We start from the raw sequence: 19,494 nt of genomic DNA, 5'->3' as shown, positions 1-19,494 counted from the left end.
TAAGCGATTAAAATAAATCAATCTTCCTATGTTAAGAATATAAATTAGATTAATTTAAATGGTGCTGATGTATACGGGAAGCTAAAATCATATTACTGTGTTGGTGTTATACCGTTAGAAGAAGCCACCTTTCTGCTATTATTATACGCATTTAGTCTCATTCAATTTATATATATACTTGGTTCAAAATGCATGATCATAATCAATATTGTATTTTACAAGTAGTAGTACTTAAATATGTATATGATTGGCTAAAGAAAACAATTGTATGATTGAATTTACAAAATACTGCTACTTGAATGAATCAATTAATACCTCTCTCTTTCTCCAATTTGTTTTAAAAAAAGTTATTGACCAAATTAAGATCTTTGAAGGTATCAATACAATCTCCAACACAAAGGTCTTCTTTTCATTTTGAATGGGTTTTGTTATGTTATATTATTTTTTAAATTATTTTTTAAACTTTTCTCTAATATAAAATGTTATGTTTTATTATATTTGTCCTTATTAGAATTAATATAATTATTATGTAATTGGAAAAGTGTTTTTTATTTCATTTTCAAAAGTTTCAAATTTAAGATTCTTTTCCTAATATATATATATATATATATATATATATATATATATATATATATATATATATATATATATATATATATATATATATATATATATATATATATATGGGGTTTGCTAACGCGCGTACGCCTGTTTTTCAGTTGATACATTTTAGCAATGTGTACCGGGTTTTAGTAGACAAAAATATCCTTATATATCATGAATTCTAAGTTTCAAGGTTAAGGGTATTTTAATAATTTTCATTCTTAAAACTCAAAAAAAAAAAAACCCCAAACCCTTACTCACCTCTCTCATTCCTCTCAACCCTTTCTTTTTCCTCTTTCTCACTCCAATCTTTTCTCTGTCATCCATACTCTAGTCCCAATTGAAAAAATCAGAAACACTTGTTGTTAAACAATCTTACAAAAAAATGATTTTATAATGAATTTTCATCTTATAATTTTTGTCTTATCTAATTTTATCCAATTTTCACAAGCATAAAGGAATTGGTAATTGACCTGGAAAAAAATCTGAAATACTTGCTGTTAAACAATTTCTTACAAAAAATATTTTATAATGAGTTTTTATTTTATAATTTTTGTCTTATCTAATTTTATCTAATTTTCACAAGCATAATGACGTCTAATTTTATCTAATTTTCACAAGCATAATGACATCAAAGGAATTGGTAATTGGCCTGGAAAAAAATCAGAAACACTCAGTTGTTAAACAATTTCTTACAAAAAATGACTTTATAATGAGTTTTCATTTTATAATTTTTGTCGTATATAATTTTATCTAATTTTCACAAGCATAATAGACATTCGAAAGAATTAGTAATTGGCCTGGAGGGTTTTTTTAGAGATGATGATTCAACAAATACAGATCATGAAATTAGAGAGGTTAGTGAAGATGGTGAAATTGAAGAGATCTTGAGTGAACCTTTGCCTTGAAGGTGAATATGTCAATGACTCAACTCTTTACAAAGGAAAATTTTTTAAAGGCATGTGTTTCTGATTTTTTTCAATTGGGGCTATAATAGGAATGACAGAGAAAAAGTTGGAGTGAGAGAGATGAAAGAGAAAGGATTGAGAGGAATGAGAGAGCTGAGTAAGGGTTTGCGGGGTTTCTTTTTTTTTTTTTTAAGTTTTGAGAATGAAAATTATTAAAATACCCTTAACCTTAAAACTTGGAATCCATAATATATAAGGGTATTTTTGTCTACTAAAATCCGGTACACATTGCTAAAATGTACCAACTGAAAAACAGGCGTACGCGCGTTAGCAAACCCCTATATATATATATATATATATATATATATATATATCTATATATATATATCTATATATATATAATATATATATATATCTATATATATATATAGATATATATATATATATATCTATATATATATATATCTATTATATATATAGATATATAGATATATATATATTATATATATATATATTAACAATAATGTTTTTTATTATAAGATTAATATATTTTATATTTCGAGTGTATGGGTCGAGTGTTCACTACGTAATCTTCTTCTCTTACCAACTATTTTTCTTGCTTCTCGTGTGCTTTAGTCGATTGGTTGTGTCTGCTAAAGATACTTTAATGCTTAAGTTAGTTCGATACTCAAACTGTTTAGCAATTGGAGTTGTAATAAATGCATCATAGAAGTCCTAACAACTATATCTTTGACTTGCATTTATAGGTTTCTCCATGGGTTTCAAAGTCCCAACAACTATACCTTTGACTTGCATTTATACTTTTCTTCATGGGTTTCTAATTAGGGTCGGCCTAATCACGACCAAATTTTGTTAAACCTGATTACTGACATGTTTAGTTTAATTAGATGGCTAACTGGGTCTGATCGACACTTATCTGTCTCAGTTAAGTTCAAACGATAGATTCAGTGTAATTTGGTTTATATATAGAAGTTGGTACATATACAGTATGCATGCCCCCAAGCCTTAAGCTTGGACTTAAGTCAACAAACAAAGAAGGTTTTGTTTATATCATCGTTGAGGATGGAAGATTGTGTTACTCTGTGAATCGTGTCGACGCCTTATTAATTGTTGTGTTCATTCAGTGTGTTTTTCGAAGATATGGTTGTTAGGTTAAGGACTTAATCGTTGGCAATGAAGGGTAATGCCGCCATGTTATGCACGTTGTTAGGTTTGACACCGAACGTGAAGCGTCATATCGTCCTTTGCTATTAGATGGTGGCAAATTTAACAATTATGAGAGCGCCATGTCACTCAGGTCGAGGACACATGGCACTCTCATAGGTCACATAGGTCTGTCATTTTCACTATTTTTGCTTTTATGCTTATCTTTGCACCATTCAACAATCAATTCTTTTCGTTCAAAGTAATAAAATGTCACTCAAGTCGACGTTAAGTTATCGAGGGTTGTCCAAGAGGGGTCTGACGTTTGTAAATATTATTACAATACCAATTCAACATGTTAATAAAGGTCTGGTAGAAAAAAAAAGGATAAGTTGGGGAACAAGGTCCGCAAGGAAAGACTCCAAAGGAGGTGTAAATCGACATTGATAGAGAAATCCAGGTGGACGTTTCTGCGAGGGGGACGAACAAAACTTGCTTGAATTCCCCGGGTATGCATGGGTCAAACCTACATTTTAAAGGAGGACATGGCGAACAAATTTGTGTTTCTCTAGGTTTTCCAAGGGAATGATCGAGTATTGCCACGACAAGGAAACTTCAAGGTTGGACTTCTTCGTCTACTTATGTCTTTTCAATGACCTATATGTGTACCTCTTGTTCGATAATTTTCAAGCTAGAGTCTTATAGGAGCTTAACGTTTCTCCCACGTAGCTCCACCCAAACGTTTAGGTTGTTATTAAAGTGTTTGGTGTCTTAATTAAGGCGTTGGGACGAGTCTCACCAATAAGTGAAAATGATTGAAACCTGTTTCAACTTTTCGCTACCTCCTACAAAGGCTTTAAGGGCAGGTTCTTCAAGGTCGTTATCACCAATAAAGGCCACAAATTATTCTTTGATGTGGATGATCGACTTAAGTTCCCCTTTATTAGACAAAAAATCTTAGGCAGAGTAACCCTTGGGAGTCCTTGACGATGATCCCTGAGGAGTTTGTGGCTCTTGAAGTCTTGAAGAAATTACTACATAATCTCTTAACCAGAGAGCTTATGAAATGTTCTTGTTCCTAGCATGTCGGCTACGACGTTTATGGTAATTTATCTTTCTTAGTTTGGTCCTTGTCTTGAATAATTTTCAACTTGGTTAAGTTTTCCTTCTTGTTATAGATATCATGGCTCACACCAACTCACCCAATCTTAATTATCTTGAGAAGCTACTGGACAAACATCTAGAAGGGTAGGGTAGTGCTAGGGCTGCTACTAGTGAGGGACCTTCGGTTAGAGGCAGATGAGAAAGAACATCGGTTAGCCTCATTGATGTAACGTGGGTCTTCCTGGTGCAAGTGTTAAATGTTACTCCCCTCACCAGCAAATGCATGACTTCAACTAATTGGGAGGAGGAGGAATGGGAAAAGAAAACAAGGCAATTGGTCGACTTCTAGCCCCCGCTCCCCCAAGCTCAATCATTCAGGTAGGGAGACTTCGATACCTTTTGCCAGGAGGTTTTCTAACACGAGCTTCACGATGAGAGACAAAATCTCCTTTCAGTTGAACCCCAAAGAGAAAGATGTTTTTAATGGATTGTCTGAGGTTGAGGTGCTGACTTGTCAGAGGTTTTCGCGTGGGGCTGACTTGTCAGAGGTGGCGTGATTGAAGAAGGAGCTAGCAGAGGCTTGGAAAGAACTAATGAAGGCTTACAAAAGTTTTCCCCAAGCTTACGCTTCTTTCGGGAGATCAGTCTTACCTCCTTAAAGATAGCTAGCTCGTGCGACATTACTGTTGAGTGTATGCTCGACATATCAACCAACGTCCACATGAACATGTCATTGTTCTTTAGAAACACCTTCACCAACTTTTGCTCCTGCTCCTAGCTTAAGTCGTTATCGAGTTTGTAACTTGGTTGTCCAATTAACCTACCTTCAAGTCCTTTGTGTCCCCTTGAGGCTCCATCTAGTCGTTTGTGTTGGTATAGGGTCTAGGTTAGCCATTGCCACCTATAATCATCTGACCTTCCTCGGTGGTTGGTATGACATCATCTTCAGCCTTGTAGCGTAGCATTCTTAGGTTATCAACTGGTCAATGTACACGATGTAGATTCTCCCTTATTTGAAGGGAACTTTATGGCCAAGTATGGAGTGAATACAATTGTGATGAATGCATTCAAGCATAGTCGGCCTATCAATACGTTGTAAGACGTGTTGGCCTCAATCAATAGGTAGCCCACTCTAACCTCCTAACTATTCTTCCTCAATCTGATCTTGGTTTGCAGGTCCAAGTACCCGCGTGTTTCAATCCATTTGTTGAAGAAACTAACGATTTATTTGTTATATGGTATAATCAAGTCTTCAAAAATATCCATCTTCTAGAATGTTTTCTAGTAGAGGATATTGATTGAGTTTCCTTGATCTACTATAACCTCCCTGATCCCATAGTCGACCAACTCGATGGATATCAAATGTGTTGAAGTACTCGTCACTGAAGGTGATGAGAAACATGCTCTTGATCCTTCACTCCATTGAATGCATCGACTTGAGAGCTCTGATGTTCCTCTTAAGTACCAATGTCGAGGATCCTCCACTGCAAATCCTACAAAGATTGTGTTGATATAACCTCTCAACAAATGATCTCTACTACGACTTCTACTTCTACTTCTATGTAGGAAGGATTCTCTCCTTTGTTCAGTTTTATGCTTCTGCCTAGGGCTTCGTGCAAGCCTCCATCTCCTTTGTGGACTATTTTTCACCTAGTCCTTCCTGACAAACTATTTCAGGTGTTCGACCCTTACCAACTCCTCGATCTTACCCCTCAATGTTGAGCAGTCCTTGGGAGAGTGGCCCAAGTTTCGATGGTTTAGGAAATGCTTATTACCATCACCGTTGTGGGGTTTGGTTTCTTCCTTGGTGCTAACAACAAATCATAGTTGGGGGCCTCTTCCAAAATGTTGGCCCGTGGAGGATTGAGAGGGGTATAGGTTCTTAAGCAAGGTCCTTTTAACCTCTTCTCCCCCTATAACGTTTCTTATCCACAACCTTATTCTTGACACCAAATGATTTTGTGCGTATCTATTTGCAAAAGTACCTTCCACCTGCATGAACTGGGATGGTCGCGAAGCAATTTATAGAATTTGTCGACAACATAGAAAACCAGCCTAAGGCTTCTCCCTTTAGGGAGGTGAGAAGACCCAACACCATATGGCGTCTCTCGTGGTGTACAATGCCATCTGGTTCATGAAGATCCTGATGTGCTCATTTGGATTTATAGATTTGTCGTACTAGTCGAACATCGACATTGTCCAGTTACTTGGTATAGGGTCGTGTCAATATTTGTGACGGAGTGACGGTGGTCCTTGCTTGCAACGAAGCTACTAGCTTGGACCATTTGGTCTGGATCCTTTTGAGGTTACTTAGCCAGTCTCGGGAGGGTGGGGGTGGATGACACATGACCTTTTCCATCCTTCTTCTGCCGAATGATCTTATTCTTGACTCTCAACATCCTTTTCTCCTCCACATATTTCCTTTGCATCCCGTTCATCTGTCATTACATTATTCTTATCATCTCCATCAAGTTCATTTGAATATTGACGGTTTTCTCTCTTGCTTGGTTGCTCACTATATTCCTTGTGGTCACCATGTAGGCTTAAAAATAGTGCCATCAAAATGGGTTGAAACCCGTGAGCCAACCCGGCTCACCACGGGTTTGAGCCGAGTTGGGTTGGAAAAAAATACAAAATTTTTTATGCGAGCCAATTTTGACCCGGCTCACACGGGTTGAACCTGTGGTGGGTCGGGTTGGCTCACCAACCCACCTATTTTTTTTAATTAAATTAAATTAATTATTTAAATCCTATTTCTTTTTATTGAAATCAAATATTCAAAATGCACAACCTTTACTTAGTAATAAAGTCTTTCGCGTTGCTGTCTTTCCAAAAGTTTCCATCTGCAAATAAAACCCTAAGATTATAAATTGGATATATTATAAATGGAGATAAAGAAGAAGATTCTTCAAGAGAGATAATACTATGGATTTATCCATTCAGGACTCCAATTTAATAGATGGATAATATTATAGATTGGATAATTCAGGAATATATCATTTGTTTTATCTTGTTTTTAGACCTATCTATAAGCATGACAATTTTATCTTGTGCTATATATTTTTGTTAATGGCTATATGTAGTTTCTTGGTCAAACGATTATCTATATCTCATTAAACAAAATTTGGCAAAACTTTATGCTTGATACACTACAAGAAAAATCGCATTTATATACGGCCGAAATCCGTATATAACATCGAAAATCCGTATAAAAAGTGGTGTTATATACGGATTATATACGGTCAAAAATCCGTATATAAAAAGGGCGTAGATAAGATTACATACGGATAATCCGTATGTAACTTATATACGGAATATCCGTATATAAATTATATACGGATTATCCGTATGTAAATTATATACGGAATATCCGTATATAACTTATATACGGAATATCCGTATATAACTTATATACGGATTATCCGTATATAATTTATATACGGAATATCCGTATATAACTTATATACGGAATATCCGTATATAAATTATATACGGATATTCCGTATATAATTTATATACGGATATTCCGTATATAAGTTATATACGGATATTCCGTATATAAATTACATACAGCTTGACTTGAATAGCAGACCTGGTCATCCAACATCCAAAAAGAGACAATTTACAAGACCTGCCCATACCACACAGACAATTCACAAGACCTGGATATTATATCCATTCACAAATTTGATAAATAAATTAAGTCTTTAAAACCTACAAACATGCATTTCACATTAATCATAACAAGAAAGTTTACATAATTGTTAATCATAATAAGTTCAAATAACATGAAAAAAGTCATTGAGGGAATAAGTGTGAGTCATACACATGTCCTACTTCTAAAAACATAACTAGTAATCTCCATAAACAGTATCATCTTGTGGTTGATCTGTTGTTGGTTGCTGTGGTTGTTGTGGTTGTTGTGGTTGAACATTAGCTTGTGGCTGATTCTGGGATTGAAGAAATTGTTGTGCAATTGCGGCTGCAGGAGGTGGAAGATACTGCATCATGACACCAATAAAGCCTTGCAATTGAGAGTTCATCTGTCGAAGTTGGTCATCATGGGTTGATACTCGTGTGTGGAGGTTAAGAATGTCCTCTGCAATCGGTTGTTGAGAAGAAGATGCCTGTGTCTGTTGTATGTAACTATCGACACAGTCATCTTGAGCACTGACATTTCCAATGCTGTATACGCGTCCCTTGTACCTTCCACCAGCAACATCCAACCAACATTGGTTCCTCAATCTTTCCTCATCTGCAGGGTCTAGGGGAGCACATGTTGAAGCCCCAACGGATGCTGTCTCAGATCTTATTTGAGAAAATCTGGCTTCAAACTCTTCCTGTTAAATGAATACATGATTATCGTTAAATAGATAGACCTAAGAATTATATAACCTAATAAAGAATAAGTTAGTAGAAACTAACATGTGTCCGCCTAGACCTTTCATCGACAAATTCTCCTGTTGATGCTCGAATATGTGTCTGTTGAAATATTTCATCAACATGCACTGACCGACCAAGCTCCTGTGACTGCAAGCAAAGAAGATGTAAGTTGTTAACATCAAATATTTTTAAAGTTTATCCGTATAGAAATGTAAAAATAAATTTATATGTACCAGACGAATTGCATGCTCATGCACGCTAATGGATCCCCCAGTGTGCAAACAACCACCCTTGTCAGATGTCCTGCTCTTTTTGGCCGTTTCACATTTTTGTCTATAAAGTGGCATGTTCCACTTCTCCAAAAGACCATTCCAAACAATATCCCCCATCCAATCAGGTTTTTTTCCTTCTGTTCGAGCTTTTTTAAACATCTCAGATAATCTATGAGATGCTTTTGTGTGGAAATTTTTTTTCACCTTTTCTTCATGGTTAGACCTCCATGAAACCTTTCTCTGTTGACAAAAAAGATGAATATTGGATAAGATAATTGAGGACCTTAACATTTAAAATGAACTGTAGTACATAATGTAAATGAACACAAGTGTACCTTAAAACGCTCAAAGAAAACATCTCTTCGTGTCTGAGGTATTTGTCCCCATGTCACCCATGGCTCATCAAACTGTGCCTTGATGGTGGCTGTGATTGCTTTGGATGTTGTTTTTGTTGGATAAAAGCTATACCAAAATAAAAGTCAAATATTAGAATAATACAGTATATGCTTGGAACATTAAATTGAGGTTTTCTTACCCTCCTCCAATAGGTGTAATGATTGGACGATTGTTGGAAACATCTTCAAAGTCATTGGCTGCTGAACTTGAACGTGGAGGGTTATCCCCTATAGGAGATGGTGATGGCATATTTGTGGGAGTTGTTGGGTTAGAACCAACATGGGGGGAGGGTGATCTCCATTGATCAGCAGCAAATTGTTGTGAACTAGGTGTGAAAGGAGGAACTTCCAACGAAGGTGGAATTGGTGGTGGAGTAGGTGTCAAACCAGGAACTTGTAATGGTGGTGGAACAAATCTAGCAGTGGAGGTAGAGGTAGGTGTAGATGGCTGACTACTTGAAGCATTTACGTTATTGAAACGGTTTAACAACTTGACCATATAAGATTTCTTCTTGCCCTTCTCCTTATCTGATTTTGCTGAAGGTGGAATAGGAGGGTCACAACCATCTGATGCCATATTCTTGAACAAAAATCAAATTGTGGGGTCAATTTATTTTTACAATTGAATGGAAAGGAAAAGTAAGAAAAGAACATTTTGTGTTATTATGATATTACCTATTAAATGTGCAGGGAAAATGTATTGAAATTGCAAAACCTATTATTGAAGCCTTGAAAAGGAAAGGTGCTTCTGCTATGGGATTTGTTGGTTTCTATTGGGGTGGTAAGTGGCATATATGGGTTCTAATTATCTCAAGGTTGCTAATTCCTCATATATGGGTTCTCAAACCTTCTTCCTCCAAACATAGCAATTAGAATCCTTAATTTCCACCAAGTGACAACATCTGTTTCTCTCAAAATATTTAAGCAACTAATAGTTAATCCCTTCATAATCAATTTGATCTGCACTTCTAAAGTATTTTGCACTGCTCCAAAGTATGTTTCTGCCCTAGTCATCCATCCCACAGGCTCTTCTCAGTAAAGGACGGCAGTTCCACTATCTTAATAGCCATACAGTACTTCTCCACACCTTGGATATTCAAATTCGAGTCCTGGCTTAAAGGATATTTACTTATGATTGCAACTCACATCTTCCACCGTGGTTCTCTTCCCTAACAGCCTTTACATCTCAAAGAGACGGTTCTCTTCCATGTGTCCAATCATCTCATCCATTTGTACCACATCAGCTTGATATTTTTCTGATTATTCAACCAACAAATCTACACAATCAAAACTCCATCCCAAATGATCACCTTGCATACCTCACACATTTCCCTTCCCACTGATTCAACAGATCAGACTAAAAAATGACAGAAACTTGCTGTCCCAGAAACTTATCTGTATAAAGGGAACTCAGGTATGCATTTTGCATTTTAGTGATTAACAAGAGTTGCTACTACTTGAAACATGTATAACAATAGTAAACACACTTGTACCAAGATTCAAAACCACAAAATCTGACCAACAACAGTGAGCACAACTTCAAACCAGTGAAGAATATTGATGCAGATTTTTGAAATCAGAGTGTGAGGAATTCAACCAGTCATTTTGCTTTTCTGAGATTAATATGAGTTTGCAATCAGTTTAAACACATTTAGACTCATAAAGCAGATTTGGTCAAAGCTTGAAACACCAGAAAACTGGACCAAAGCAGATTATAACAACTCAATGCAGAAAGTACAGTTTATGGACAGTTTGCTACTGGAACCAAAATGTGCAATGCTACTTGGCTCAACTGATCAAAGCTGGACATGATGTCGTTTCTTTATATGATCAATCAGAGAGCTAGCAACTACTTAAGGCACAACCAAATCGACAAAGAAAAAAAATACAGCTGAACAGAATCAAAATATTAATGACAGAATAACACTGCAACACTTTTGCACATGACTGGACAAAACTGAAATTGAATAAAAGTATTATATGTAAATACATGTAATATGGTTTCATGTTTTAAACACTTGAATTCGTCACACAAATTCGACATCTATAGTGCTGGTTTAATATGATTGGAACTGAGGGTAATTATCTAATGGTGACATATAGCTCCCTTTATCTAATGGTGACACAAATTCTTCTCCTATGATTGGAACTAATCAGTCAATATATGTATTCAATTTTATATGCATCCACATATAGCTCCCTTTATCTAATTAAGCTCATATTTTGAAATGCTTAAGGTTTATACCACCCTCTTATAGGCTTTCCCTGGTCTAAGGACTTATAATAGCCTTATTCAATACACAATAAAATACAACACAAGATCATTCTTTGATTTCTTATACAGTGTATGTATAGGATATTTGATAGGTCCTCTTTAACTGTGTAATTTCTAAAGGGTTGTAAATATAATTGGGAAAAGAATCAAGGTTAAAATGTAAGGTCTGGGGCAATCAAGAAACAAGAGCTGCCATTTTTTATAAACACCAGAACAACACATAAATTTATTACTGAAAAATGAACATAATATTACAAGATCTTACAAGATAATATATCTTAAATTATAAAAACATGCAATACAGTCCTTTTCTGTATTCAGAAAGATGATTATGAGAGATAAGTTACTAAAACACAACCGTCATTGACATACAAGATTGAGTAATACCTGTAGGAGTATCGAATACAGCTAACAATCTCCTGCCAAGATCTTCACAATCCTTCTCGCTAAACCCATAAAACTGTCCACTCTCCTCATTAATAAGACTATTTATAATAGTTTGTTACACCTATTTAATTACAACTGTACCAACTACCTTGTCTTTTCCTTCTATTGTAAACTATACTGAACCTATCATTAACTAATCCCGACTTATAGCTTACTTCAAACAAGCATGTGTGAGTGGCAACATAAAGAAATGTTTCTCAAGATTATAAATAAAGTGCCAAATCAATACAGCTGAACAATATAGGGTCAAAGAACAAAATTGTATGCTTGGTGTACGTTTGTATGCATATAACAAGCAAAGAAAATCTCACATAAATTGTGAATATAATGCAATGGCCATTATGGTCATCCCCAAGTGATCAGAAAAATCATTTATTAGTTTTCTGGCAACATAGACACAGAAAACTGCAACAGGAGCAGCAATAAGAAAAATTGTCAGGGCCAACGATCTTGCATAGTCTTCTGAACCAGAGGACTTCTTTGACTTTAAGATGGATGCATTATCTTGAGGAATCATTACTCAGGCTCTTTTCTTTGCTTTCAAATATCATATAATACATTGTATTAATTTTTATTTATTTATTTTTTATAGTTTGATGGGATGAGAGAAAAAGAAGATAAAGATGGGAACTAAACACACCAACGTATCTTTATCTTAACACTACTCTAACTGTAATAACTATCTCCATTATACCTAACTCATCATTTTCAATCCAAATCCATATCACTTCCTGTTTACCTCTTTTCTACCAATATTTTCCTTCCCACTACTTCTCATTCTAAACCTAACCAATAAATCAATTCAACTCCTCTTTTGTAACATCTTTACTCTCACTCTATATCTCTCTCTCTCTCTCTCTCTCTATATATATATATATATATATATATATATATATATACATTGATATGTTTATTTAATTTGTTTACTTTCTTTAGGAAGTATAAAGGGAAAATGTAGAGGGATGAGTTTTTATACAGAGGTGCTCTCTCGTTTTCTCTTGGTAGAAATAGGTTTCAATGTGACTATGGGAAATGAAGGAAGTTGAAATAGTAAACTGGGTGAAATCTCTATAGAAAGTTATGATTTCTACTGTCATAAGCCACAAGTTAGAGAGTTGTTACCTTCTGAAAAGTGGTTCTTCAGTATGAAAGTTGAGTGCTCCAAGTTTTAGCTAGTTGTGCATTTCTTTACCAGTCAGTTTATATATTTTAGTAGTTTTTAATATTCATGCCTTCTAGTTTCTTAACACTACTATGAGAATACCTTTTGGAATATCAGAGGAGCAGTTGGAGCGGTCTTCTAATATTTCCTATATGGGTGTTGGATTTAAAAAAGAGGTTATGTCATATTTCTTAACAAACCTGCACTTAACAAACCTATATATTAAACTTGCAACCAGAGGTAACACCACAATATCTGCTATCACGTTAAACAAACCTGCACTTAACCAATTCCAAGCGCATTGAACTACTTACCTTGGTTACTAAATATTCATTTCTTAACCAAAATGTCAGTTAATGGTGTGGTTTTCTGGATTATAAACTATATCAGGTGAAATTCTCCAGCAATCATACAACATTGCACCTTAATCAATCAATTAATTGAATGTTCCTAGAGAACCTATCAAACTCTTCCTATTCTGCTTGAAACCCCTATTCGGACCAATTTCACAACGTCACATACAAATATTGCTAAACATAACTAAAACCTTATTCTAATCAAAGTACATGTTAATTTGCATTCATCATATTAGAAAGAATCATTCACCCATTATATAATCATAACACCATATTTCACAGAATCAAAGATAATGTTTAGCGCCACTTACTTTGGCTCTTCTTAGTTTCTTTTCTCTACACCACCAGAATTCTCCTAACCTTGAGATTGATCCAGCAGCTTCCTCTATTGTTCTATTAAAATTCTCCCAGGAAGTTCAAATGAACTTTATACAATTTAATGCTAAACTACATAAGAAGTCAAGTAAGGACTTTAAACATAAAAGAGGGGGAAACAACACAACAAAACTCAGGAGTAAACATACCTTGCTTCAGTACCTAGCTCTTTTGCTTCACTGTACAACACTTTAAGCCTTCCCAATGAGGTACCCCACACTTCTCAACCACTTCAGCTCCTGTATCAAAGTCAAAATAAAATTTCAACAAAAAAATAAACAGATATTATAGCAGAATAAAATCACAAACATCTAATTAATGATTACATGACCTAACCAGGAAACAACTTCAAACAGAGGATGACAAACTTAAACCATGTTACCACTTTTTGACAAAATAGGATCCACTAACATGATTGTCAAAACCATGATGAATAATATCTGAAAGCAATAAAAGCACCCAAAACGAAGCAAACCATTTTCAGTGACTAGTTTTCGTCAAGACCCATTTTCAATAACAACCAATAAAACGAAACCAAAATATAAGCAATTCAAACTTACTAAATGCAGAAGGCAATAGCAGCTCGATCTTATCTCTTCCACTTCGAAGACCCCATCACCTAGGGTTTCTAAATTCGCGATTTCAAACCTCGAAACAACAACGAGCAAAAATAGGACAATGTAACAACACCGAGAGAAAAGATAACTCAAATAAACCTCAAATCTAAACGATTCAAACTTACCAGGACCAAAACGCAACTACAACTCCAGCTTATCTCTACCACTTCGAAGAAACCAACCTAGGGTTTCCAAAGTCGCAATTTCAAACCTCCAAAGAACAAAAAGAGAAAACGAAAACAAAAATAATCCTCAAAGCTTCGATTACTCACCGTGTTCGACAAATGAAATCCGAATCTACGAGCAGTGACGTCGAGTGCGGGTTTCATTGAACAAGAGCTTCCCTGCAGGCGAGGTGGACTCACAGCGGAGAAGAGAGTGCAGTGAAGAAGTGGACTGCAGCTTCGACAAGAGGGAGAAGAGGCAGAACTGGACTAAAGGTTCGAGGACAGAAGAGGGAGAAGATATGTTTTTTTTCAGAGTGTGGGAAATTTTGGAGCTTTCACTTTCATTTTTACTTGTTTTTTTATTACGTACGCCAATTACATACGGATTTGTCCGTATATAATGGATTTCCCAATATCCGTATGTAAAATCCGTATATAATACGTTTATTACATACGGATTTAATCCGTATATAATGATCCGCGGGTAACTAGCTATTTTCTTGTAGTGATAGCTTAGAATATATATAACAATATATTTCTTTTGTTTCATTTTCTTTTATATCAATTAGTCCAATTATTACTGTTTCAATTTGATCGATCAAAGTAACATATTATAATTATCTAAGAAGAAGAGGGTGAAAAAAAGTTAACTAAGTGAGCCAATGAGCCAACCCGTTTAACCCACCAACCCGTGGTGGGTCGGGTCGGGTTCGAATTTTTTTGGCTCGCTAATAAATGAGTCGGGTTGGGTTGACTCACCGAGTGGCCAACCCGTGGTGGGTCGGGTCAGGTTGGGTCGGGTTACCCGTTTTGACAGCTCTACTTAAAAAGGTTATGTTCGCCCCAAGGTGGAGGCAAAAATGTTTTAGGTGTATAGGAGTGAGTGTTCACTTGAAACAATCTTCTTGACTCCCTAACTTTTTTCCTTGTTGCTCGTGTGCTCCAGCCGATCGGATGTATATGCTAAAAATACTTTGATACTTAAGTTAGTTCGATACCTGAATGATTTAACAATTAATGTTGTAATAAATGCGTTGCAAAAGTTTCAATAATCATATTTTTTATTTCTATTTTAAGTTTTTTTTATAAACTTTTAATTAATATTGACTTAATCACAATCTAATTTTGTTAAACTTAATTACTAACTTATTTAGTTTAATCAAATTACTAAATATATTTGATGGGTAATTGGTTTCATCCGAATTCGAGTAATAGGGTGTAATTTGATTGGTATATACCAATCGGTACACACTTCGTACATTTTAAATTTAGGACTTTTATCATGATTATGTAGTTTATATTTCTTTGTTAATATAATAAAGTGTTTGTTTCCCATTAATGGTAAAATGTGTACGGTATTTTTTAATATTGAATACGGAATTAAGTGTGACCCACGTATCTCATGCTCTCTTTCTTTCTTTATTTTTTTTTCTAGTTTTTCGATAACAATTTTTGAATTACTTAGTTCATATTGTTCTAATTTCTGTTCGTTAAAGTTTTACTTTAGATCAAATAAACTAGTTTAGATCAAATAAACTAATTTTAGAAGATTTTAAATGTAGCACCCCATTAACTAATACACATATTCTTATAATATGTTGAAGAATCTACAAAGTTATTATTTAAAAATTATATATATAATATATATATATATATATATATATGAATATTACAGTCTCTGTTCAACTTTTAGACCCAGTTTTATCTCTTCATGTATTAAATACAATATCGGTCAAACACAATAATAGAAAATAATAAGATTTAAATGTAAAATAATTATTCATAAATCAATGGCTTTAAATAAAAGAGAAAACACATTTGTGTCTCTTAAGCAGAAAAAAAATTGATAAAGGTTTAGATATATTTCCCTCACTTTCATTTTGGTAGTATATCTCAATTGAGTGAAAGTGTATTAGAAAACTTTATATACAACTTAAAATAATTTTAAAACTCACACCAAATTTATTTATTAGTTAACACACTTTTAACAAGTCTATAATACATAATTACACTCATTTATTTTCCTTAATTCATGTTCCAAACTTTTAAATCCAAAAGGTCACTGAAAACTCAAGCGTCAATACCCAATCTAATAATACTAAATTTAATTATGTACCAAGTTCAAACCTCAAAATTAAATGATTTTATATTTCAACATGCACAATTATTAATTAATTACACAGTGATTATTCAACACAATATGATCCATATACAAAGTTTCATTTAACTCTCTAAACTTATACATGCATGAACTTAACAATCTATTTCATTTCAGTTCCAATTTAAACTTAAGAAAACATAATATGCACTATTTCATCAAATATAGTTTCTTTTATTTAAAATTTGTTTGAAATTTCTCAAAAATACTATAGATCTAGAACAATATAATCAAACAATAACAAATTGCAAGTCACGGGTTGAAGTAGTTGAAATAATTACTTTTATCACCTAACTAAAATAAAATAAAAAATAAAAAAAGCTCAAACACCACTACAGAAAGGAGTTGCAAAATTTTCAGAAAAAAAAAAGCATTTACTCAAAAATGAAATTTAATCCAGTTTAAATGTTCTAGAGTTTACCAACTTATATACATCACAAAATATTTTGTGAAAAATATAAAGTTAAATCAGATTTTTAGAAGAAGTTTCGACAAAAAGAGAGAGCAGGCAATATGAATATTAGCAAGAAGAAGAAACTAGCAAAGAATAAAGAAAAAAAGGAAGAAAAAATTATTAAAAGAAAAGATAAAAGGCATGGGCTTAAGGATGATCCAAGATCTTACATCAAACATTTTGTTCCTGATGTAACAGATTGCTGCTTAAATAATCAAAAGTTCCGTATAGTTTTAATGAATATGTTTTTGGATTTATAAACATTAATTATTTTTGCGCTTAAAAATCTTTTGTTAACGTGGAAACAGATTGTATTTATAAATGTTTAAAAACAATAAAAAAATCCTATCGATTAGATACTTTTTTAAAGTATAATAATTGTTTTGTTCTTTTAGAAATAAATAAATATACTAATTTTTCCAATAAAATGTTAATATAAAATTTCCATTTTAAATTTTTATTATAGTGTATATATATATATATATATATATATATATATATATGTTGATTAAATATTGAATAAAAAGTAAAAGTAAAAATAAGGAAAGAATAATTAATGTTGGCACCAACTAAAGTACGTTTTTTAGGTGATTTATAGTTATATAAGTTTCGAAATTTAAAAAACTACAAATAAATTTCCGTTTTCTTAAGAAAAAAAGGCTTTTGTTTATGATGATCTTTTTAGTTTCAATTGGCAATTCTTTTTCTAATTTTTTAGTTTAAGAAAATATTTTAGATTTTTATTATCATGCTAAAATGATTTAGAAAGTATTAGTAATAAATAATAAGAATAATAATAATAGAGGATAGTCCTATTTATTGAACTATATGAAGTTTTAGCTTTGAGAAAAAACTATTTCAAATAAGGAAAGATAGTAAAAGTTATATTTGTTTAAAGTTATTATAATGATAAGAATTTGATGAAATGCTTATTTTAGTTGTTGAATGGTTTTTTTATACAGTGGTATAACTAAGATAATGTATGATAACTTGAGATGTTGGCATATAATTGAGTTTTTTATGAGTCAAACTGATTAAATAAGAGATCATTTTAGAATAAGCGTATTGAGATTGGAATGTATGGATCATTTAGACCTAGTTTAAGTCATTTATTTTATTCTATTGAGTTAAACAATATAATTTGGTTAAATTGATATATGATGTATGTAATGTTAATTAGAATATCTCGGTGTGATTTGCAGTAAATTACATTTATTTTAGGCTAATTTGATATACATGCATGTATCATTTTTTGAATTATGCAGTCCTGTTCAGCGAGACCTTAGGGTTGTTGGATGTGAGTGAGAATTTTACATTCTAGAAAGCTCTCAACTTTCTTCTTGTTGGGCAAGCCATCTCTCGTTGGGTGTGCCAAGCAAATTTGGCTTCCAAAAGATTGGGTCGTTGGGAACGAGTTGTGATAAGTGTAAAGTGCCTAAGTCTATTCAATACACAAGTCTTTTGGAAGTAAAATCAAATGTTTGTATTATAGGTGAACCATGAGGATTGAGCTAAGATGATTGTGTTGTGTTATAAATATTTGATTATGTTGATGTGAATTATTGATTTGAGATGATGATGATAAAATTATGTAGTAAGTGTTGGAAAAGCTGACAAAGTAGTATTTCCTGAGGCGTGTAGAGTCACTGTCCTTAAGGACTTATCCGCGGTGTGTTGCGTAAGCCCCCCAGGATACAACAGGAACTTCTCAGAATGTCTGAGGATCTCAGAACTAGCAAGTAACTCTTTAACAGAGTATAAGAATAACCCAGAATAATTTTAGAAGAGAGAAAGAGCTGAAGAGAGAAATTCAGAAAAGAGAAGATGAGAGAGAGTGAAGTTTGGTGTGTCTTGGAATGGAGGAGGAACTCCCTATTTATAGAGCTGGAAAGAATCAAGAAAATAAAAGGAAATTAAAACCCATAAATGATTTAATTAAAACAATTTTCCACATTTGAAAGAAAATGAACGTTGGGTGGCAACGTTCCAAACATTAAAGCTCACCACTTAATGGTTTTAAAGCACACATTAACTTTTGCAATAATATAATATTAATATATTATAACAATCCCCCACATATTGCAAAAGAAGTTGAAAGAAAATAGTCTTTGACTCAAATAGTTCAAACACTAAAAGAAAAATAAGAAATTTTTATTCTGGGTCTCATAGGATGTAATGCATCAGAGCTGGTATAGCAAGCTATATGAATCAATCTTAGATTTATAAATTTAACACACAATGTAGTTGGTATAGCAAGCTATATGAACCAAAGACATTTGACGTGTGTTAGAGGTTTATCAATCACAATACACCCCCACAATCCTTGCTGTTATCGCTGTGTTGCGCTTACTAGGCCATGCGCTTGCCCGGTATTCATGAGTGCTCTAGAGATCATGCCAAGATCTCATGCAAGCGGCCCCACTTGACACTCATATAGGTGATTTCATCAAGTGTATGCTGCAAATCATACACCACCCATAAGGGATATGAAAATCATTAAAACTTTGTTTAAGACAAAATTCTATCACCGCATAGAATTTTAATGACAAAGTTTAACCTCTCAATAATGCAGTCTCTAGCACTTTCACACACACCATAGGAATGACATAATTGATTAAAATGAATTTAGTGCTATCAGAACTAATAAGTGACTT

General features: G+C 33.6%; 1 protein-coding gene across 1 annotated transcript; it reads right to left on the bottom strand.

The window, feature by feature from the left end:
- Nucleotides 1-7,630: 7,630 nt before the first annotated feature.
- LOC148193039 (uncharacterized) lies at nt 7,631-9,406 on the bottom strand. The gene is made up of 5 exons (XM_088099848.1): nt 8,970-9,406; nt 8,770-8,896; nt 8,396-8,674; nt 8,205-8,309; nt 7,631-8,119 (listed from the first exon to the last, which is right to left on the bottom strand). Exons 1-5 carry the CDS (start codon nt 9,404-9,406, stop codon nt 7,631-7,633), a joined length of 1,437 nt encoding a protein of 478 aa, XP_087955974.1.
- Between the last annotated feature and the right edge of the window lie 10,088 nt (nt 9,407-19,494).

This window comes from Vigna umbellata, chromosome 9 (genome assembly GCF_029865625.1).
Source record: "Vigna umbellata cultivar VRB3 chromosome 9, Vumbellata_1.0, whole genome shotgun sequence".
In the NCBI taxonomy this organism is placed as follows: Eukaryota; Viridiplantae; Streptophyta; class Magnoliopsida; order Fabales; family Fabaceae; genus Vigna; species Vigna umbellata.
Note: the sequence above shows the minus strand (reverse complement) of the source record. Positions and strands in the feature narration are given on the sequence as shown.